We start from the raw sequence: 22825 nt of genomic DNA on the forward strand, positions 1-22825 counted from the left end.
GAAGGATGTGGAAAAATTGGAAAGAGTCCAGTGGAGGGCAACAAAAATGATTAGGGGGCTGGAGCACATGACTTAAGAGGAGAGGCTGAGGGGGGATTTGATAGCTGCTTTCAACTACCTGAAAGGGGGCTCCAAAGAGGATAGATCTAGACTGTTTTCAGTGGTACCTGATGACAGAACAAGGAGTAATGGTCTCAAGTTACAGTTGGGGAGGTTTAGGTTGAATATTAGGAAAAACTTTTTCACTAGGAGGGTGGTGAAGCACTGGAATAGGTTACCTAGGGAGGTGGTGGAATCTCCCTCCTTAGAGGTTTTTAAGGTCAGGCTTGTCAAAGCCCTGGCTGGGATGATTTAGTTGGGAATTGGTCCTGCTTTGAGCAGGGGGTTGGCCTAGATGACCTCCTGAGGTCCCTTCCAACCCTGATATTCTATGATTCTAAGGAGAGTATAAAACAGGAGAAATTCAAAAAGCAAAGAACAAAAACAAAAGTGAAACTAAGTGGAAGGTTGAATAAAATACTTGTATCCCTTGATACAGCAAGAAATGGGTTGACAATGGAACAGGTTATAAGCAGGCCTGGAAGGATTTGATTTTTAAAACGATCAGTGTTAGTAAATGTTGATTTCACTGTACACGCCAACTGACAAAATATTTCCATCGATAATCAAAATATACAGATAAGTAAACTAAGAAAAATGCTACTTGAGAACTCATTGATTTAAGAATATTTACTTTATATATTATGACATGTGGTGTGGACAATCTGGATTTTAGAAGTTTTTGAATCTCAAGGTCTGTCATTAAATATTGTTCGATCCTCAATTTCCCACAACTGTGACAATGTAAACAGACAAAAATCAAAAACAATGCTTTATAATTTCAGCTGATATCAATGTTTATTTTTAACAAAATAAAAATGAAATTCTGCCAAGCCTAGTAACAAGGATACAGCACTGGTGAAAGATGCCAAATAGCACAACAGCTGAAAGTCTCAATGAACCTTCCCATTCTCTACAGCAGGGGTGGGCAAACCTTTTGGCCTGAGGGCCATATCTGGGTATCGAAATTGTATGGCGGGCCATGAATGCTCACGAAATTGGGGGTTGGGTTGCAGGAGGGCAGAGCGCTCTGGCTGGGGGTGCAGGCTCTGGGGTGGGGCTGGGGTTGAGGAGTTGGGGGTGCAGGAGGATGCTCCGGTCTGGGACCAAGGGGTTCGAGGGTGGGAGGGGGATCAGGGCTTGTGCAGGGGGTTGGGGCATGGGAGGGTGTTGGGGGGGAAGGATCCAGGTGGCGCTTACCTCAAGCAGCTCCCAGAAACAGTGGCATGTCCCCCCTCCGGCTCCTATACGGAGGTGCGGCCAGGCAGCTCTGTGCGCTGCCCTGTGCATAGGCGCCGGCCAATGGGAGCTGCGAGGGTGGTGCTTGGGGTGGGAGCAGCGTGCGGTGCCCCCTGGCTGCCCCTACGCGTAGGAGCTGGAGTGGGGACATGTCGCTGCTTCTGGGATCCAGGCAGAGTGGGGCAAGACCCTGACCCTGCTCCCCAGCTGGAGCAGGGCTAGCCCTATTTCCTGATGGGAGCTCAAGGGCAAGATTAAAACATCTGGAGGGCCAGATGTGGCCCCCGGGCTGTAGTTTGCCCACCTCTGCTCTACAGGAAACCAGTACAGCCTTTTCAGCAACAGCAATTGCTGCAGGTGATAAGATATCAGAATGTTATATAATTTTAGACTAAACCTGGAAAGGAACAGATCACCAGGCATCTCTGCAGCCTAGAGTTTGTTCTCACTAATTCTGCAATCTGTAAATACGAGGAGACAGTGATGTCTCTAAACAGCTCTTCCCGCAGCAAGCAGCCTGCAGTAATAAACTGGTCATATTGTGATTATACCAGAAGAGACAGTGCTGACTCCTGACCTGGTTTCAGCAAAGATGGAAGAACCTATAGGACACAGTCCAAAAGAAATCTGAACTATTAAAACCCATTACCAAAATCACACTAGAAAGTTATGTCAGAAAAGTAAAATGTTCACCGTAAACATTCACTTTAATGGTTATATGAGTAATAGCATGCGAGTTCAGAATTAAATGCTCAACTATAATTAGTGAGGAATTATACTTGCAGAAAACCTTAAACATTAATGAATAATGAACAGTGATGAAATTGGAAGCTGTGTGTTTGTGTTGACAAGATATTTTATCTTGCTTGGAAGAACACACACAAGCTCGCTCAGACTAAACATGGAAGGAAGGCACATCATGAGACAGCGGCTGAAGAGAAGGAGGCAATGAAGAGCCCATCACCAATGGGCAACAGCTGAACTTACCTGAATTTGCTTGCGAAGTTTACTGCATTCATCTGTCAAGACCTGCAGCTGAAGGCGGCTCTGTGCAGATTCCAATTCCGCCTGTCTCCGCAACATCTGCTCCTTTTCTAAAGAGCTAAATAGAGGAGAAAAGAAGAAATGATCATGACTGGACTCAACTTAGGATGTTCCTCTGGGCTGCGGCTCTATCACCAGTGTAGGTTAAAACACAGCCATGCTCAGGTAAACTTAACAACACTTTCAGAAAAACCCACTTAGTGGTCTTGCACCCTTTATCGCCTTGCTTTGTCTCCCGGCCATTAGCAGGTAGCCAGTTATTGTGGGTTGTTGTTTTTTGTTTTTTTTTTAAAACAGCTTTCTCATCCGAGTTCCCCTCCTAATGATTTATTGGAGGTGAATAGCAGAGGGGCCTTAGTTATGCTCTCAGTTATGCATAACAGCAACTGTGACCTTTTATCTAGTGGTTCACAAGGACTGTTCTATTACTTTTTTAAAGACAGATGAGCCCTTTCCATCAACCACAAAATAAAAAAGCTAATATGGAGGAAAAAACCATTCTGTACATTCCTTATGTAAGAATTCAACAGGTACTGAATATTAACAAGGCTACAATACAGCCAGACACTGACTTGTAATAATACCATGAGCCTCAGGTCCTGTTTTTTAATTACAAGTGACTCTAATACTACACAGCAGGAAGATGTTACTAATACAGCTACATCAGAAAATACAGATACTGTTGTGATGCCTAAGACCTTCTCCAGAGAAGTCATAAACCACCTCTCAGACTAATCTATGCCATGTTGTATATTTAGTGATAGAAGTTTTGACAGTAACACATTTGTAACTTTTCTTTTAAGTGTCCTTTACATAAAGGGGGAGCAAGTATGTAGCATATAGGAATAGAGTAGTATCCCTTTAAATAATTTGGGAGTTTTTAGTGCTGCTGTGTTCGGTTTCAGAAGCTGCTACAAACTAGTCAGAGCAGCAGTATATGCAAACATAGGCTTGCATGTTTGCATCTGTTTAGTAAACACAATTATGTGGGACCTAACTGCACCCCGTGGTTGTGTCATATGATTTTTGTTGTGTAAAAAGCAAAATACAACTGCGTTTGTTTTAGTATCGGGGCTGATATTAAGGAAGTTTCCATTACAAACATCTGTAGCGAATATCTATATTGATGATATGAGTTACATATCATAGAATCACAGAAGATTAGAGATGGAAGAGACCTCAGGAGGTCATCTAGTCCCACCCCCTGCTCAAAGCAGGACCAACCCCAACTAAATCATCCCAGCGAGGGCTCTGTCAAGCGGGGCCTTAACAACCTCTAAGGATGAAGATTCCACCACCTCCCTAGGTAACCCATTCCAGCGCTTCACCACCCTCCTAGTGAAATAGTGTTTCCTAATAGCCAGCCTAGACCTCCCCCACTGCAACTTGAGACAATTGCTTCTTGTTGTCATCTGCCACCCCTGAGAAGAGCCGAACTCCATCCTCTTTGGAACCCCCCTTCAGGTAGTTGAAGACTGCCATCAAATTCCCCCTCACTCTTCTCTTCTGCAAACTAAATAATCCCAGTTCCCTCAGCCTCTCCTTACAAGTCATGTGCCCCAGCCCTCTAATCATTTTCTTTGCCCTCTGCTGGACTCTCTCCAAGTTGTCCACATCCTTTCTGTAATGGGGGGCCCAAAACTGGACGCAATACTTCAGATGTGGCCTCACCAGTGCCAAATAGAGGGGAATAATCACTTCCCTCAATCTGCTGGCAACACTCCTAATAATGCAGCCCAATATGCTGGTATAGGTTTCTTGGCAACAAGGGCACACTGTTGACTCATATCCAGCTTCTCGTCCACTGTAATCCCCAGGTCCTTTTCTGCAGAACTGCTGCTTAGCCAGTCAGTCCCCAGCCTGTAGCAGTGCATGGGATTCTTCCGTCCTAAGTGCAGGACTCTGCACTTGTCTTTGTTGAACCTCATTAGATTTCTTTTGGCCCAATCCGCCAATTTGTCTACGTCCCTCTGGACCCTATCCCTACCCTCCATTTTATCTACCTCTCTCCCCAGCTTAGTGTAATCTGCAAACTTGCTGAGGGTGCAATCCATTCCATCCTCCAGATCATTAATAAAGATGTTGAACAAAACTGTCCCCAGGACCGACCTCTGGGGCACTCTGCTTGATACCGGCTGCCAACTAGACATCGAGCTGTTGATCGCTACCCGTTGCACCTGACGATCTAGCTAGCTTTCTAGCCACCTTATAGACCATTCATCCAATCCAATTTTTTTTTTAACTTGCTGGCAAGAATACTGTGGGAGACAGTACCAAAAGCTTTGCTAAAGTCAAGGTATATCACATCCACCGCTTTCCCCATATCCACAGAGCCAGTTATCTCATCATAGAAGGCAATCAGGTTGGTCAGGCGTGACTTGCCCTTGGTGAATCCATGTTGACCGTTCCTGATCACCTTCCTCTCCTCCAAGTGCTTCAAAATGGATTCCTTGAGGACCTGCTCCATGATTTTTCCAGGGACTGAGGTGAGGCTGACCAGTCTGTAGTTCCCCAGATGCTCCTTCTTCCCTTTTTTAAAGATAGGCACTATGTTTGCCTTTTCCAATCGTCTGGAACCTTCCCCGATCCCCACGAGTTTTCAAAGATAATGGCTTTTAGATACATGGATATGTATCTAGAGGTCGAAGAACAGCTTTACTCAATTTGAGAAATCAAATATGAACATAAACATAAGACCAACAGCACATATGTGCAAGGGGGCAGAGTTAAGGATGTGTATTCTATCTTAACTTCTATGTTCCTACCCTGGCACTCTGAGCCTAACGAAAGAGGAATTCAGATATCTTGGATGGATTGCAATTACACTGAAAGGAAGGCACCAGTGAAGTAGGGGGGAAGAGGAGACGTGAATGGTCAGTGGAAGAGGGTGGCAGAAGCAGGAAAGGTACAGCCTATAGGGAAGATTTTCGAAGACACAGTTAGTCTTTCAGTGGGAGTTAGAAGCCTGATAGTTATTTGTTTTATTTAAAATCTCCCCCCTACCATGTTTTGCAACATCACATCCACTGTTCACAATGAATTATAACATTACAAGGATCAAAGACACAGCATCATGCAATGGCATGTGTGACACATGGCCAGAAAGGGATAAGCATCCTGCAGGATAAATTACCTAAATTCAACTTTTAGGGACATATTGGTAAATAATGTTTGTGTTTTTACATAATATATTGTTAGAGGTTAACAATGTAACAGTTCCTGTCTATGCGATATCCTGTATTGATCTCTCTTTGAAACGTATAGCAAATCACCTGCGAATGGTGGAAAAAAGGCAATTGCTTTATGTTAATTCATGTAGCTAATTACCAGTGATGCTTAGGAAATCGGTCTACTTCAAAATCTCAATGATTGCTTATTGTTCGCCTAAGGACTCTGTGCTGTCAAGAGAAGGTCTGGAATTGTATAAAGGTCTCTTGGGTCCTGATCTTTTTTATGTCAGATTTGCTTGATGCTTTATGCAGGGGAAGCTTGAGTTATAAGACTAAGATCTCCAGTCCCACCTGGATCACCCTGATATAAACACTGGACTATAACCTATTGACTAATTCTGAAAGAACTCGTTGCAACTACAAAATTCACCATTTCCACTATGAAACTAATCTCAGAACTGTACTCATGTCTGTCTGTATACTGATCTTGTAACCAATACTCACTCATTTCTTTTTTAATAAATTTTAGTTTAGTTAATAAGAATTGGCTGTAGCATGCATTTGGATAAGATTGAAAAACACCTCTATCCCAATATAATGCTGTCCTCGGGAGCCAAAAAATCTTACCGCGTTATATCGAACTTGCTTTGATCCACCAGAGTGCGCAGCCCCGCTCCCCCGGACCGCTGCTTTACTGCGTTATATCCGAATTCGTGTTATATCGGGTCGCATTATATTGGGATAGAGGTGTATTCATTAACTTGGGAAGTAATATGTCCAATCCTTTGGGATTGGTAGAACTTTTTTATATGATGAATAAGATTTTCAGTAATCCTCATCCTCACCGATTTCGGTGTCTGGGTAGAAGCCCAAGGCTGCGTTGCTATAAGGGAACTGTGTTTTGGCTTCTGTGAAACAAGTCAGGTATTATAGAAGCTGTTTTGTGTTGGCTTGGTAAACCTAAGTATTGGACTATCCACCAGCTTTGGAGATTGGCTGCCCCATTCTTTGCAATTTGCTCTAATTGAGTAACCTCAGTGTGGCCCTCCCAGGACCCCGATCACAGAATGCCAGTTAAAATATTTATTTTCGCTGCTGAAAATTTCTTCCTCACCCATTTCTGATTAGCACTTAGGATAACATAGGACAGCTATATTAGGAGATAATGAGGTCACTTGGAAGTTTCACCATGGTAGTGGTATTTTAAGTAAGTACTGAGTTGAAAAAAGTTTGAAACAGTTTCCTGAAAGGAGAAACAATCTAAGGAAGCTGAAATGATGTTTTGCTCAGCAATACTAAGATTTAGGAAGGACCTGGGATTCTGCAACCTTTAACCTTTATTGGATTTTATTATACTATTTGTAGTTGCGTATAACAGAAAATTTTACACTGTACATGAAGTTATACCATAGAAATTTCAAGTATAAAGGGGGAGGGGATAGCTCAGTGGTTTGAGCATTAGCTTGCTAAACCCAGGGTTGAGAGTTCAATCCTTGAGGGAGCCACCTAGGGATCTGGGACAAAAATCAGTACTTGGTCCTGCTAGTGAAGGCAGGGGGCTGGACTCAATGACCTTTCAGGGTCCCTTCCAGTTTCATGAGATAGGTATATCTCCATATATTATTATTATCCTGGTTTTTGGTTTATAATGAATTCTAAATGTTCAGCTTAGATGTATTCAGACTGACTACAAAATAATTTCCATATCATATTACATTTTTGACAATGAGATGAGACCACTTTTTAATGCATACGTAAAGAGATAGCAAAGTTAAAGTCTACTGTTCACCCTCACTGCATTTCTGGACAAGGTGTTTCATTTCTCATGTAAAGATGAATTAGTTTGTTTGTTTGGGATTTTTTTGGAAGGACTTGGCACTTTCTTGGCTCATTCTTCAGCTGTGGAGTTTTAACGTATACCACCTAAGCTTGCTTTAGTCAGCTCTCAGTGCAATGTGCAAGGACACAAAACCCTTCATTCCAGATAACACATGCTGAATACAGCATGATCTCCATATTTAAGGCAATCCATAATACTGGCACTTGCAGTTAAGACAGTGCATACCCAGTTTCAGGGAGCATAGCTGAAAAAAGGTCTAGGTAAGAGTCAGGCTGCATTAAATCAGTTTTCTTGATTATGCATGTACATGTGGGACAGAGACGATACATCTGAGGTGCATGCTCCATACCTTTTCATGCGCTCCTGTTCACTGGTGTCCAGTGCTTTCAAAGTACGGGCATACAGGACCACTACGTCAGAACGCTTTGCCTTCTTATTGCACTAAAATAAAAAGTAGGTTCAGTTTATCCCTAGGAAATTAACATTCAATTTGAACCCAAATTAAATATTCCTACTCTGTTAAATCCAGATGTTAAATATTTTGAAATTCCCCTTCAAACGTTGCTATCCATGTGGTCATTACAGCCTTAATCAGGACTGCTATTTTGAAATTTTAGATCAGATTTTCTAGTGCTGCATTCACCTTTCAGAAAACATCCCTCTGCCGCCTCTGGTCTTGTGTTTCAAAATCACCAAGTAACCAGGACAGCCAGATAAATCCTGTGAGCAATTCAAATGCTCATGCAAACATACAGTCCCCACCTCTACTCTGAGAGCAGCAAGAATCAGGTACTACTTGAATCTATTCACAACTCTACCATGTACGTGCTATGTGGTGTTGGCAAAGTCACTTAACCTCTCTGTACTTCAGTTTCCCCATCTGTAAAACTGAATTAATACCGCCCTGATGGGGGGACTGCAAGACTTAGTGTTTAGAAAATGCTTTGTAGGCATCTGATGAAAGGGACTACAGACAGACCATATCAAGCAGCCTTTGGGGAATCCCACATTAGTTCATGTCTTAAATGCAGGTATATCTACTGTTTAGTAGTATAAAGACATACATCATTGTCACTGTTTCCATGTCTGGCAAAAGATTGTGTGTGTGTAGAGTAGTAAATGCTTACGATTGCTTCCTTAGCACCCAACAGCGGTCACTAGTAGAATCTAGAATGTGAAACTATAACAGTAACTTGCACTCAAACCACCTTTTCTACAAAGCCACATGCACAGCAACAATGTGCAAATCAGTTCAAGAATAAGCAACTGGAAATGAAGAGAAAAAAAACCTAGGGCTAGCTCGTCTTTTCTTTAGAGCGACAAGCCCATACGTCTGTTAGTCTATAAGGTGCCACAGGACTCCTTGTCGCTTTTTACAAGCCCATCTCAGACACTTCTCAGGTTGCTATGTCACTAGAAGACACACACCAACCAGCCTTAGGCATCCTTAAGATCACCACACAAAAATACATAATGTACTATTAGAATGTTTAGCAGGAAGATGTAATAGACACTAAAAGTCTGATCACTCAGGATATCAACTACTGTGTTTCCTGGAGCATCTCCCCTCCACCCTTTGAAAGAGAAGTAAGTGATAGCAAGAATGAGAAATCACAGAAGTTTAAGAACAGAACTCCAAGTCTGAAGAATGCCCGCTGAGGATTTTGTTCTGAAAAAAGTTACACAGATATGACAAGGATGAGAAGCCAGAGGCAGATCTGAAAAATGAATCCTTTTGTTTAACTACAGCGTAAAACACCAGACTATTTCAGCAGGAATCCCACTCAAAAGCAAGAAAAACTATACAATGGCTTTTTCATTTGAGAGCTACTGAAACCTTGGGCCCTCAGGTAAGAAGGCTGGGAAATGACAATTGTCTCTTTGTGTTGTAAATTGAACACTATTCTTGATCTAAAAAAATAGTTTTAACAAAGAGTTAGGCATGAAACTATGTTTCAGAGGAGTGCAGCTAACACTGAGGCAACATTACACTCTGCAAAAACATAACAAGAAAAACCCAGCCAATTTTACAGCTTTTTAAAACCTCAAAACATTAGGAGGACCAGAAATAAACAGTTAAATTGGCCAAGCCCGTTTCCCAATGCCACATAACTTCACTCACTTAGGGTATGTCTACAGTACAACTAAAAACCTGCCGCTGAACCACGCTAGCTGACTCAGGCTAAGGGGCTGTTTAATTGTGGTGTAGATGTTTGTGCTTGGGCTGCAGCCTGGGCTCTAGGACCATGCAAGGTGGGAGGGTTCCAGAGCTCAGACTGCAATACAACCCTGAATTTTTACACCACAATTAGACAGCCCCTCAGCCTGAATCCTACGAGCCCAAATCAGCTGGCATGGGCCAGCCACAGGGTTTTTTTTTTTATTGCAGCACAGAAATACCCTTAGGTTATGCCTACACTTAAAACACTATAGCAGTGCAGCTGCAGTGCTTCAGCATAGACACGACCTACGCTGATGGGAGGGGTGGTGTAGGTAATCCACCTCCCAAACAGGCGGTAGGTAGGTTGATGGAAGAATCTGTCTACCAATGTCTACACCAGGGATTAGGTCAGTATAGCTACATCTCATGGGGTGTGCATTTTTCACACCCCTGAGATATAGCTATACCGATGTAAATTTCTAGTGTAGACCAGGTCTAAATCGCACCTCACTTAATCCTGCCCAAACTTAATACTGCCCTATTAAAATCTGGAAAAATATACGCTAAGATCAAAATAAATTAGCATATATTGGAAATGATCTCTCAAACAGGTGGGGAGACATTATAAGGAATGAATGAGTGAAAGGCTATGTGACTAGTAGGGAACAGGTTGAATCCCTTAATTGTTAATATACAAGCATCCAATCACAAGACATTAATAGTTTAAGAAGTTGATTATTATGTTTTAACCAGAGATGGTATCTGATAGCCACATATATTTGATAACATTTGACACACCCCATTTCTAAGGGAACAAAAGCTGAGGTGATTTGTTTTTTTACTTAAAATTAGGTTGACTAAAGTACTTTTTACCCTTTGAAGCAGTGAGATATTGGAGTGCAGCAACAGTAGACAAATGCAGCAGCAATCCTGAATTTAGCAGTGGTTCTCACACAGCTTGAACCTTAGAACCTCTTTTAGATGCCTGACCAGGAAACCAGAGCGCTCAGCCATTAATTTAAAATACTGCCAGACACTTCCATTAAGTGTCATTAATCATCTTATCTGACAAATGGCACCAATCTGTGCAGTCCCCTCCAGTACTGCACTGTAGTGTCATGACACCAAGTTGTGGAACAGGACTTGAACTCTTCCTTTTGTCCCACATGTGATGTTGCTACCCACTGAGGAACACTAATACTCTAATTAATTTCAGCAAAACTGTGCTGAATTAGGTGAAGAATTTAAGTTCTCCTTCAGATGAACAGTGCGAGCTCATCCTGGTGAAAATCACTTCAAAGCAGTGGGGATTTTGTTACTTTTGACAGGCTGAAATGGTGGACTTTTTGTACAGTATTTAAAACCCTGACTTCATTCCCTTCTGAATAATAACCCTCTTAATGATGGTCACATTTGGACCAGAGGCTGCCTGAGAACAAATCTGTTCCAACACAAAAGGGTGCACTTTACCTGAGGGCATTTCCCTGCCTGTCCCTTGAGCCACCTTACAATGCAAGTGTATCCAAACAGGTGTCCACACCGCAACGCTGAGAGCCGGTGCTCCCCAGCATTAGTCCATTGCTCAAAGCAGATGGCACAGGTGTCTCCTTCTTCCTCATCCAACGGTACAGTGGGAACTGTCACATCAGGTTTCTTTAGTGGAGTTCTCTGAAACAACAACAAAGATCAGACAAACACAACATTTGCCATCTTTATTCTCTGTCCAAGGACTGTTTGTTCACTTTACCTGTTTGTGCTGGACTTCAGCTTCTTCAGCATCACGACCTTCATGCTCTGCAGAGGAAAGCACAGGCTGAGGGGGTTCTGGTTGGACCTGATCAGAAACTTCAGAGCAGACAGGAAAAAAAGAATAATTTATTTGAATTGGTGCAAGGACTCTCTTCCTTGGGTTCTAGTCTGAATTGTCTTTTGTAACTTTAGTATTCTAGAACATCAGAACAAGCATTGGTGCAGTAACCAATGCGGATTGCAAACAAAAACTTTACTCAACATACTAGATTAATTAATGATATAATGTAATGAAGCAAAAAGATAACTAATTAGCACAATTAAAGTAATTTTGTAACACCTTCATAAATCATTGAAATGTAAGGTTAGAAAGGACATTGAGAGGTCATCTAGTCCAGCCCTCTGTACTGAGGCAAGACCAAGTAAACCTAGAACATCCCTGAAAGGTATTTGTCCAACCTGTTTTTAAACCTCCAATGATGGGGATTCCATAACTAAACACTGGAAGCCTATTCCAGAATTTAACTACCCTTAGAATTAGAAAGTTTTTCTTAATATCTAACCTACCTCTCCTTTGCTACAGATTAAGCCCATTACTTCTTGTCCTACCTTCAGTGGACATGGAGAGCAATTGATCACCAGCCTCTTTATAACAGTTCTTAACATATCTGAGGAAAAGTACCAGGTTTCCCCCCCCCCCGAGTCTTTTCTCAAATCTAAATGTGCCCAGGTTTTTAAATCTTTTCCCACTGGCCAGGTTTTCTAAACCTGGCATCATTTTTCCTGCCCTCTTCTGGACTCTCTCCAATTTATCCACATATTTCCTAAAGTGTGGCACTCAGAACTGGAAACAGCACTCCAGCTGAGGCCTCATCAGACCTGTGTAGATTGGAACAATTACATTCCGGTGTCTTACCTACCCTCCAGAACGATATTAATCTTTTTCACAATCACAACACACTGTTAACTCGTTCAATTTGTGATCCACTAAAGCCCCCGGATCCTTTTCAGCAGTACTATCACCTCAGTTACTCCCCATTTTGTAGTTGTGGATTTTATTTTTACTTTTAAGAGTAGTACTTTGCACTTCTATTTATTTAATTGAATCTTGCTGATTTCAGACTTCTTTAATTTGTTGAGGTCATTTTGAATTCTAATCCTGTGCTCCAAAGGGCTTACTACCCCAGTGTAGAGTCACCCAAAAGTCTTATAAGCACACTCTCCACTCCACTATCCAAGTCATTAGTGAAAATGTTGACTAGTACTAGACTCAAGATTGACTCCTGCAGGACCTCACAACATACACACACCCCCCTCCACACACACAGAGTTTGATAGCCAACCACTGTTCTTATTTTTACTGATCCTAAGTGTTCATTCTGGAATTTGGCGGTAGAGTAGGGACATTATGTGGGTACCTGAAGATTAAATAAGAGGATAGCAACAACAAACAAACAAAACAAAAAAGGCTCAGGAAGGGAGAACAATAGAGAGCAAAAGAAGGGGGGAGGGGCAAAATGATGCAGCTATCCCTTGATACCTTGTAAAATCTCCCAGGAGACAACTAATTGCAAGGTGTTTGCTTTATAATGTAATGAAATTTAAGAATCTCATTCCCCTACTGCCCACATCCGCTTACTTTTCAAGATCAAGTATTTTTATAATAAAAAATAAGAAAAGAAAGCTAAGGGGTTCATGAACATTTTTGACTTTGAATAAGGAACACCAACCTGAAAAGGTTCAAAAATACTGAGTGATCCACTAAGTGAGCCACTATCCCCTAAGCAGCTCAGGGGAGGGAAGTTACATTAAGCAAGGAATAACTCTTGAAGCAGATGAATTCCTCAGCAATAAAAAATCCTGGGCCAGATCCTCCACTGTAAATTGGCCTAGCTAGTTTACATTGATTTACAATAATTAATTGAGGCCCTCTGTTTTGGAGACGATCCTTGATAATAATGATCAGGGGAGGAAGGAGAACTGCAGAAAGTAGAAAATAGAATAATCTCTACATTAGTTATTTTGAAGATTTCCAGGAGGCATCAGTGGATATGTAAACAGCTAAAAAAAAAATATATTGCTCAGAACTATTTTAATATTCATCCATTGCTACATTATGGCAGCAACCCATCCATGTCAGCTATGAGCATACTGATCTTAGACCTTTGAAGCTCTGCTGTAAAGCTTGAAAAGATTCTCTATGAAGTGTTGTCCTGTCTGACAGTGGAAATGAAGTAAGGAATTTCTGGCATTTCAGAACTCCCAGTGATGTGAAACCAGCACAAACCTCCCAAACTGGCAGCTATGGGTGCCTCCTCTTGGGGTACTGCCACATCCTCCTCCTCAGTGGAGCTGCTGCTGTCAGAGTCGCTCAGCTCCAAGGTCTCATCTGAGCTGTGACCGCTGTTGCCAACTGGAAGATGCAAAGTCTCCAGTGGTGGAAATGCTGCTGTTGTTGACCCTTGGGTCCTGTTGACCATGAAATAACTATCTAGTGGTGCCCTGGGCCTGAAAAGCAAGGAGTAAAAGCTACAGTGTTTCTTCATATTAATTATTGCAGGTAAAATGTACAGGAGAAAATTAGATCCTCATTTGTTTGCCACAACCCCGAGCCTGTTTGCAGGGATATAAACAAACTGACCAAGAAATGTCTCACCCGGAACAGCACCAATCCCCAGGCAAGGCAGTGAATTAACTCCTCTAAGAAGCATACACAACATGCAGCTGTGATAGTGCTTCACTGCTTAGGTCTAGAAAATGCAGATGCCTGATCTGCCTCTACTTAGAAGGAATATTGTTTTTCCAGGGATGGAAAGAGGAAAACAAGATGTGGTGCACTTGACCCTGTTTGTGTCATCATTTAGCTCTTATTAGCAGATCTTAGAGCGCTTTACAAAGGAGGTCAGTATCATTACCCCCATTTTACAAATGGGGAAAACAAGGCACCGAGAGATGAAGTGACTTTAAAGGCGGGAAGTATGGTACATGAGTTATTACCCAGCAGAGCCACCTCATCTGATTTCTCACCACTAGACTTTGCTTTTTTTGATTTATCAAATGAACTCATCACCTGGTCCCCAGATGCAGTCACTTTAGAAACAAACTGGTTGCTTTTATCAGACTCCCATCCCTTAAATTAGTTTATGCCCCTCACAAAAACCCGTTTTTTCTTTAATCAGCTTTGCAAGATTATGCCATGGCAAAAATATGTACCAAACTACTTTACAATAATGATTAGACTGAAGAAAGCTTATGCTATTTTACTTGCCAATCCAACAACAACAACAAATTGTTCTTCAGTTGCAAGTAGAATTTTGCAAGACTGCTTACTGGCCCAATGGCCTGTGTATGTGGAAGTGAATTACATCTACAGGAGAGCCCAGGGCAGACTGTACAGCTGTGTTTAGTCACTTGGGGTGAGATCCTGTCCCTAGTGAAATCAATGGCCAAACTTCCACTGACTTGAATAGAGCCAGGATTTAACCCACAGTATTTAGAGTGGATCTGCACAGCCAAAATGTAAAGACAGTTAAACATAAAAGTCTCTGCTGATGGGTCCCCCCTGAACCTAAGGCACAGGTGGCACTCAGCATAGAATTAAGCTTTAAACTTTTTCAAATTTGTTTTTTTGCTCACAAAACTTCCTGTTCGCTGAAGGGGACACTGAATACTGTGGAAAACTGTGCTTTACAAGCATGAAGCTATGTCTGTAAGCATTTCTGGAACACTTATCACCACAGTATCTAAGCAATGAGTGAAGAGTCTTGCCAAAAAGCATGATTCCAAGAAGAGAGTCTAAAGAGCAGAGGAGAAGATCATACTACTACCTACTAGGGTTATTGAAAACTTGGGATGCATAGAAATTGGCCTACTTCATTCAGGTGGGCTGGACTGGGCTTTCTAGAGTTCAGCATAACATAGGAAGCATGACAGATTATAAAGTGAAATCATTAGGCTGGGGGAAAGCTCAGACTTGACTCCATTTCAGTTTTACCTGGTACTGATTGTCCTCTGGGATCCACCACCTCTTTGTCGCCGGCGAGTTCTCCTTGTTGGTGGCTGTCGTGTGATCTGTTGTGCAGCCTGTAGTCGAAACAGCTCCAATACCCCATGCAGCCTTTGCAGTCCATCCAGGCTAGGGGCAGCATGCAACTGGGGGTCAGACTCAGCAACTGTCACTGCTTCATCAGCACCGGAGACCACAATGACTTCTTCGTCAGCAGGAGGAACCACAATGCCTTCTGCCTCTTCACTGGGCACTGGAGAGTTGGATGGAAGTGACAGTAGAGCATGACCAGAGGTCTCTGAGGGAAATGCCTCATGGTGCTCCACAGAATAAGTAACTGCTGGCTGAAGATCCACTTCCATTTCTTCCTGTGCCATTTCTGAGAAAGGCATGGGATGGAGCAAACAAAGATGTGGGGTTAGTGCAAACACTTGTACACAAGTCCACACCTCAAGTAAGGTACAAATATATTTGACTCATGCCAGCATAAAGACACCTGCTGACTGCAATATCCTTTAGGATTGAGATCCAGTGCTTCTTAGAGACTATTTCTCTGGCAGCTGAGATGATTTGAGAATTCCAGTTTAACAGTCCTTGGATTTATATATCAGTTGGCTGAGGGCTTGACAAAGCATTTTCAGAGTCCTCGACTCTGGAAGTCTCTAACCCAACAGAGCCTGCGTTTTCTAGCCTCGTGGACACATTGCAAGGCCTGTCTATTCAAGTTAGCCTTTTCATTGGAGTAGGTGAGTTGGGGAGTTCTTCCTGTTGTCTTTGCTAGCTAATATGTATTTATAGATTATTTTTGTATTTTGGGGTAGAGATTTTGGCAGATGTTATGTACTTAAATTCCTCCTCCACCCCCCAAAAAGAGAGAGCTACATCAGTCTACAGTGCTTAACAAACAAACAATAGTATATGGCACTTAGTACCTTTAATCTATGATCTCAAAGGATCTTGTATCTGAGCATCTCAATGTGAACATCATCACAGAAATGCCTGTAAATAAATATTAATAGAGCACCACACATACACACGGCAGAGGACTCAATGTTTATTTAAAAACAAAACAAACCTATCCCAAAAATGGAGTTTCCTAGTAAATGAATGAAATTCGGTTAAGACAACAAGTTCACCATGAATCTTACCTGGCTGCGCCATCTATTGTGCATACACCGCCTTATGTTTACTAGTATTGTATAAGCCTACGTAGTATACTCTAGCAATACCCCCAGTCATGACACTGTTGATATTATCAGCCCATTTATATGTCATATGTAATTTCATTGCAAAATTTCATATAAATCAACGTAGGGTTTTTTGAAGACAGGAATGTTAGTTAAAAACAATCATATTAGAAACTCAAGAAATGCAGATTTCTGATTGCCTCTAAGAACAAGCATTCAGACTACTTTAACTATGTTCCCATAGCTATGGTTTAAAAAAACAAATAAATAAATAAAGGAACTCATTCTATTTTATTTATAGAGAAAAGGTAGGTAAGGGAATATCTTTCATTAGACCAACTTCCGATGGTGAGAGAGACAAGTTTTTGAGCTTACACAGAGGGTTAGGGTTTTGATTTAGTTGGAGTTGCTCCTGCTTTGAGCAGGGGGTTGGACTAGATGATCTCCTGAGGTCCCTTCCAACCCTAATCTTCTATGATTCTTCAGTTTCATTATATTAGTGCCCACAAAAACTAGAATGCCTTAGTCACAATATGGTAATGTTAATTATGGATTTCTTCATGGTCATAGAGAGCACAAACAAAAGAATTTTACAAATTCCTGGTTAGACAAATAACATACTTAAGACAATTTATTAAGGGCCCCAATTCTGTAGGATACTGAGGGCACTCTGCACCTTTCTGGAGGTACTCAGAACCTCTCTGATCAAGCTCAGTGATCCCAGATGTCAGCCAATTACCCAAATATCATTAGACAGCTCTTTACACACTACATACATGCTACCCAGGATCATGAAATTAAAGGACTTACAGGGAGAAAGCAAAGATTAGCACCGCGACAGCATAGCACGCTTTGTTTTACACAAACATCTCTCATACGAACTAGAAGATCAATGCTCTATGTTTCACATTTGAGATACTCTCCATGCAAAGAAGAGAAGATGGGAGGCTCGTATTTCTACAAAAGGATAGAAAGATATGGCAGTTTGGGTCTTTGTTTGAGAAGTGCAACATTGCATGTCCTGTGTTTCTTATGGCTTGTTTGTTTTAATACTAAGGTTCTTGAAAGGTAATATGCATTAACTCTACATATACATGCCTGCAACCTTAACTTATTCAACAAAAAAACTTTACCTTTACAGTTAATTCAACTGAATTAAACAGTCTCAATTCATAAAAGTGTATGTAGAGGAATAGGCTGGAATCCTCTTCTATAGGATATAATTTCAGCTATATAATACTGATGATTCCATTTTAGAATAAAGGATTCTATAGTGAAATTCAAACAATATTTTAAACAAGTTGTCTTAAATAGAGGGAAAATATAAAACTTGTTAGATGAGGCATATCTTTTATGATGCTTGTTATTTTCTTTAATGCTATCCAAACACTGCCTCAATAGGACTTTGAAACACTCAGTGTTGTAAATATTTTAAAGTCCTCTTCAGTAAGAGGAAGTTACCAGCTTGACCAGTGGAGAAGAGATACTATGTTAAAATACAAATTCCATGGCCTTTGCTGTATCCTACAAAACATGACTAGATTAGACCACCAACCTAGAAATTAATTTCATCTTAAAGTTAAGCCTACCAACCTGTTGTGAAGAGCCTGTACAATGAAAACACAGAAGGCCTGGCAGAGCTAACTCCATGTCACTTTAAAAGTCATTACTATCACAGAAGCTGATTGTAGCTAAGTAACTGCATGTAAGAACAGGCAGATAGAATACAAACAATAGGGAAAATTCCCTATATTTTCCACTGACCATGATATGTAATTTTAGCTACCTTTAGAAAGGGATAATGGAGCACCACACATCAGTTGTTTATCATCTGTCTAATAGATATTTCAGCACAACCAGCTAGCACTGAAATACTTCAACAAAGTTACTTTGGCACTGTGACGCTGCACTCCATGTTTTACAGAAATATGCTAATGATCATGAATACAATGTAACTGGAATATGCTTCATGCAAAAGGTCTCTTGTAAGGTATCTACTGAGTGTGTTCATCCTATTTGTATGTACGTATCATTCTTATATCTAAAGCTAGAAATATGAAGTATTACTCTAAAGTCCTATTGTAACTATGCAAAGTGTAAACCATTAATAATGGCTTGGAATCTTGATGGCTCCCATTAACCAGGACAATTGGTTGTAAATGGCTCTGTTTACCCTCAAACCTTCCTGGCAGGCTAACCCTGAAAGAATGGAGAATGAGGTCTTACAGGGACACGTGACCATGTCACTTAGTACTGAAATCTATCTTAAACCTGGTGCTTTTCCATTTAGAAGGAAGGGTGGGAACCCAGAGAGAGACACAAAGGATTCCCACCTTGTGCCGAAGCTATAAAAGGGGGTGGAACAGAACAAAGGGGGCTGCAGTCACGAGAAATCCCCTAGTTACCACTTGAGCTGGAACGAACAAGAACTGTACCGGGGGAAAGGATGGGCCCAGACTAAGGAGGGGTCTAGTCTGTGAAAGAAGCGTATTGGAACATCTCTGAGGGTGAGATTTACCTGTATTCAGTTTCTTAATGTATTAGGCTTAGACTTGTGTGTTTTTGCTTTATTTTACTTGGTGACTTACTTTATTCTGTCTGTTATTACTTGAAACCACTTAAATCCTACTTTTTATTCTTAATAAAATCACTTTTGTTTATTATTGAACTCAGAGTAAGTGATTAATACCTGGACAAGCAAACAGCTGTGCATCTCTATCAGTGTCATAGAGGGCGGACAATTTATGAGTTTACCCTGTATAAGCTTTACACAGAGTAAAATGGATTTATTTGGATCCCATTGGGAGCTGGGTGTCCGGGTGCTAGAGACACCAATACTTGCTGAGTGGTTTTCAGTTAAAGACTGCAGCTTTGGGGATGTGGTTCCGACCCTGGGTCTGTGTTGTAGCGGGCTAGCGTGTCTGGCTCAACGAGACAGGGAAAACAGGCTCAAAGGTAGTTTCAGCACATCAGGTGACAGTCCCAAGGGAGTCTCTGTGACCGACCCCATCACAGGCACCTCAACAATTACCTTAAAAATCTGATTTGATGCAATAGCAAAACTAGTTTCTACAATCACTTTCAGCTCTAGAGAGAATACAGTCTTATTTACACTATTCTGTACAGCTTTACCTATACCCTTCTTTAAATGGCAAAAATTAAAGCAGTACAAAAACTGTCTGAAGACAAGCCCTAAATTCCCATCATATATGCACACCAATAGTTGCAACAGAGTCTTGGCTGTTCCCTCAAAGTGGGAAATTAGCCAACAGTGGTTACTTACATGAATAACCGATGGATTCTAAGGGGGATAGATAATCTGAGTGCTTTCTTACAAGTTGGGTTTTTATTATTTATTCATATTGTGAGAGTACCTAGAGGCCCAGTCACCCATTCTATTAAACACTGTACACACATCATTAAAAGGTAGTCCCTGCCCCAAAGAGCTTATAATCTAAACATATTACAAGGGACAAGTAGAGAAAAAAGGTTGTGAGTTCAATCCTTGAGGAGGCTATTTAGGGATCTGGGGCAAAAATCTGTCTGGCGCTTGGTCCTGCTTTGAGCAGGGGGTTGGACTAGATGACCTCCTGAGGTCCCTTCCAACCCTGATATTCTATAATTCTAAGATATGGGAATGGATAAGGTATAATAAGCAGCAGTATCAGCCATTGTTAACCATTTTGCAGGCATCACAGCAGAGATGAATTTTAAGGAGGGATCTGAAGGAAGATAATGTTATGGTTATTTATATTGCAGTAGGGCTTAGAGGCCGCTGCTGAGATTATATGGTGTCTTGCACAATGGAACTGTAGACACATTGTTAAGACAGGCTAGCCCCAAGAGCCTGATGTCTAAACAGGCAAGAGAGACAAATGATGATGATGATAAGAAAAATACTCCCACCCTCATCATCATTATAACCTTTCTACAGAAGCGAACTAAGACAGCATGATCACATGACTTGCCCAAGCTCATGAAGGGAGCCTGCAGAAGCCAGGATTTGAATCACCTGAGTCCCAGTCCAACACTACAGTCAAACCGCCACCCTTTGCTTGCGAGGGAGCTCCCCCAAAGGGTAGCAGAGGGGAAAGCACCAGGCAGTGAAGGCTGGCCTGCGTGGCAGAGCAGGAGGCGAGGGACAGCTGGATATCGCCTCAGGGTCAGCAGGAAGGGTGGTGCCAGACTGGAGGGCTTTACTCCAGCCCACAGAGCAGGATTGCCGACTCTGGTTATTTGTGCTGCAGCAGCGCCTCGGAGCCCCGGTCAGACACCGACAGCGCTCGCAGCCCCGGAGGCAGCCAGGCTCCTGCTAAAACCCCACCGGCCAGCAGAGGGCGAGCAGCCGCGGCGCCGCCGGTTGACACCCAGGTCCCCAGCGCCCGGGATCCGGGGGCCGCAGAGCCGCGCCCGATGGCACCGCTGATAGGTGCCTCACACAGCCCACTGCTCGGCGACGGCCCCGCGAGCGTTACTGGCCGGGGCGCTGCGAGGGCGGGGGCCGGCCCGGAGTCCAGGAAAGAACTCAGGAGTCCGGGGTCCCCCCCGCTCTAGCGCAGGCTCCGCCCGCACGGGGCACACTGCTTCGGCTCGGGGCCGGGGCCGGGCCCGGGGGGCCGCACTCACCTCCGGCCGCGGGAGGGAGAGGGGTTGAGTTACCAACCGCTCCTACAGAGGCGCCATAGCCTCCCGCTCAGCTCAAGCTCCCCGCCGGCGCTTGATACCCAGCCCCGCGGCCTCATTGGGTGGCCGCCTTCCTCACTGACGAAAACCCTACTTCTATTGGGCGGTGTGATTTTACGTTGCCGGCTCTTACTGGACACGTTGGCTGCCAGTTTAGCCAGAGGAGGACGAGAAGACGCAGGCGCTCCATTTTTATTGGCCGGATGTCTGTCAATCACCTGGAGTGGGAGAACTCCGCCTGTGTCCCTTTGTGACTAGATGATCGGCCTGTCGATCAGAGGAAAAGCCCCCAGAAAGCACCTTTTGACTGGAGGAACGAGCTGCCTGTCAATCAAAAAGGGCGGGGAACGGAGCAAGTTCGAATGTTGTTGCAGGTAGAAAAGGCACCGGGGAGGAGGGGCTAAAACCCCAACCTAGTCCCGCCCCCAGGGCCGAGGGGAAAGGAGGTAGCGATTTGCTGCTAGCCACCAACATATGACGTCACGCCGCCCTGAGAGAGCCTCTCCCGGCATGCACTGCTCCACCCCAGCCCCAGCGCAGCCCGCGGCTGGTCGCTTAGCGCAACAAGCGCCCGAGGACCGAGTTGCCACCTTCTAGCAACGCGGCCCGGGAGACAGGCAGGTGCTGGGCCCGTCGCTGCACCCCCTGGCTTGGAGCGGTACTAACCCTTCCGCACCCCGCTGGTTCATCCAGTGGGGCAGCGCCTACGTGCCCGTGAATCCGGCCACAGCCCGCGCCGCCCCTTCCGGTCTCCCTTTGGGGGCAATGTGGGTAGAGAAAAGGTTAAATTCCTTTGTCCAAGTGGTTCAGTGAGATGGAGCTGCTCGCGTGCGGCTGAACTGCCAGGCCTTATAAGTGGGAGCCGAGTAACTTTCTAGTTTCTGGTTTTGCTGGTTCATAAGTTGATCTTCTCTATTTCGTGCCAGGTAGATGCAGCTATCAGATTCCCAGCCCGTACCCACCGTGGCCTGCCTTGAGGAAAACGTGGGCCTCTGTGCCTTGGTAGCTTGCTGTTATGATGATGAAGGGGTTTTGCTGTGTGTTTTTTTTTTTTCCTTCAGTGAAACGTTTGAAATATCACTCGTTCTAAACTCTCAGCTAAATTGTTACAGCTTGGGGCTACCACCTTACGTTTTAAAGTGGTTTGAGACCTATGGATGTAAAGCAGTATGTAGAAGCTAATTACTTTTATTATTTATTGAGAAGCCTGTAACACACAATAGTGGACTTTCCAAATATAAAAAAGTTCCAACTTTTCTCAGGGGGTAGCCGTGTTAGTCTGTATCTACAAAAACAACAAGTCTTTAAGGTGCCACCAGACTCCTTGTTGTTTTTACTTAAAATTGAGGCACAACTCTACTCTTTCTTTGTTGGAGTCATCCTATTGCAAGGTCAGCCCCATCAGGGAGAGTCTGTAAGGTGGTATCTGTCAAGGGACTCCCAAATTGAGAGAAACAACAAGGAGTTTGGTGGCACCTTAAAGACTAACAGACTTATTTGGGCATAAGCTTTTGTGGGTAAAAAAACCTCACTTCTTCAGATGCATGTTAGTCTTTAAGGTGCTACCAGACTCCTTGTAGTTTTTGTGGATACAGACTAACACGGCTATTTGACAAGTTAAAATAATTTGTTTAGGAGGGCCCACAG

At 43.0% G+C, this 22825-nt stretch overlaps 1 protein-coding gene across 2 annotated transcripts in view; it reads right to left on the reverse strand.

The window, feature by feature from the left end:
* RFWD3 (ring finger and WD repeat domain 3) overlaps positions 1 to 21258 on the reverse strand; it is a 63615-nt gene extending 42357 nt beyond the window's left edge. Inside the window, exons 1-7 of one of the 2 annotated variants that reach the window (XM_034788455.1) lie at positions 21122 to 21258; positions 15297 to 15687; positions 13590 to 13810; positions 11301 to 11347; positions 11024 to 11221; positions 7742 to 7833; positions 2326 to 2440 (exon numbers count right to left, since the gene is read on the reverse strand). In XM_034788455.1, the coding sequence (XP_034644346.1) occupies positions 2326 to 2440; positions 7742 to 7833; positions 11024 to 11221; positions 11301 to 11347; positions 13590 to 13810; positions 15297 to 15685 (1062 nt within the window). In that variant the 5' untranslated portion in view covers positions 15686 to 15687; positions 21122 to 21258. Of the gene's footprint in view, positions 1 to 2325; positions 2441 to 7741; positions 7834 to 11023; positions 11222 to 11300; positions 11399 to 13589; positions 13811 to 15296; positions 15688 to 21121 lie in introns of both variants that reach the window. The other variant, XM_034788454.1, reaches the window with a different exon arrangement.
* Between the last annotated feature and the right edge of the window lie 1567 nt (positions 21259 to 22825).

This window comes from Trachemys scripta, chromosome 13, assembly GCF_013100865.1.
Source record: "Trachemys scripta elegans isolate TJP31775 chromosome 13, CAS_Tse_1.0, whole genome shotgun sequence".
Lineage (NCBI taxonomy): Eukaryota > Metazoa > Chordata > Testudines > Emydidae > Trachemys > Trachemys scripta.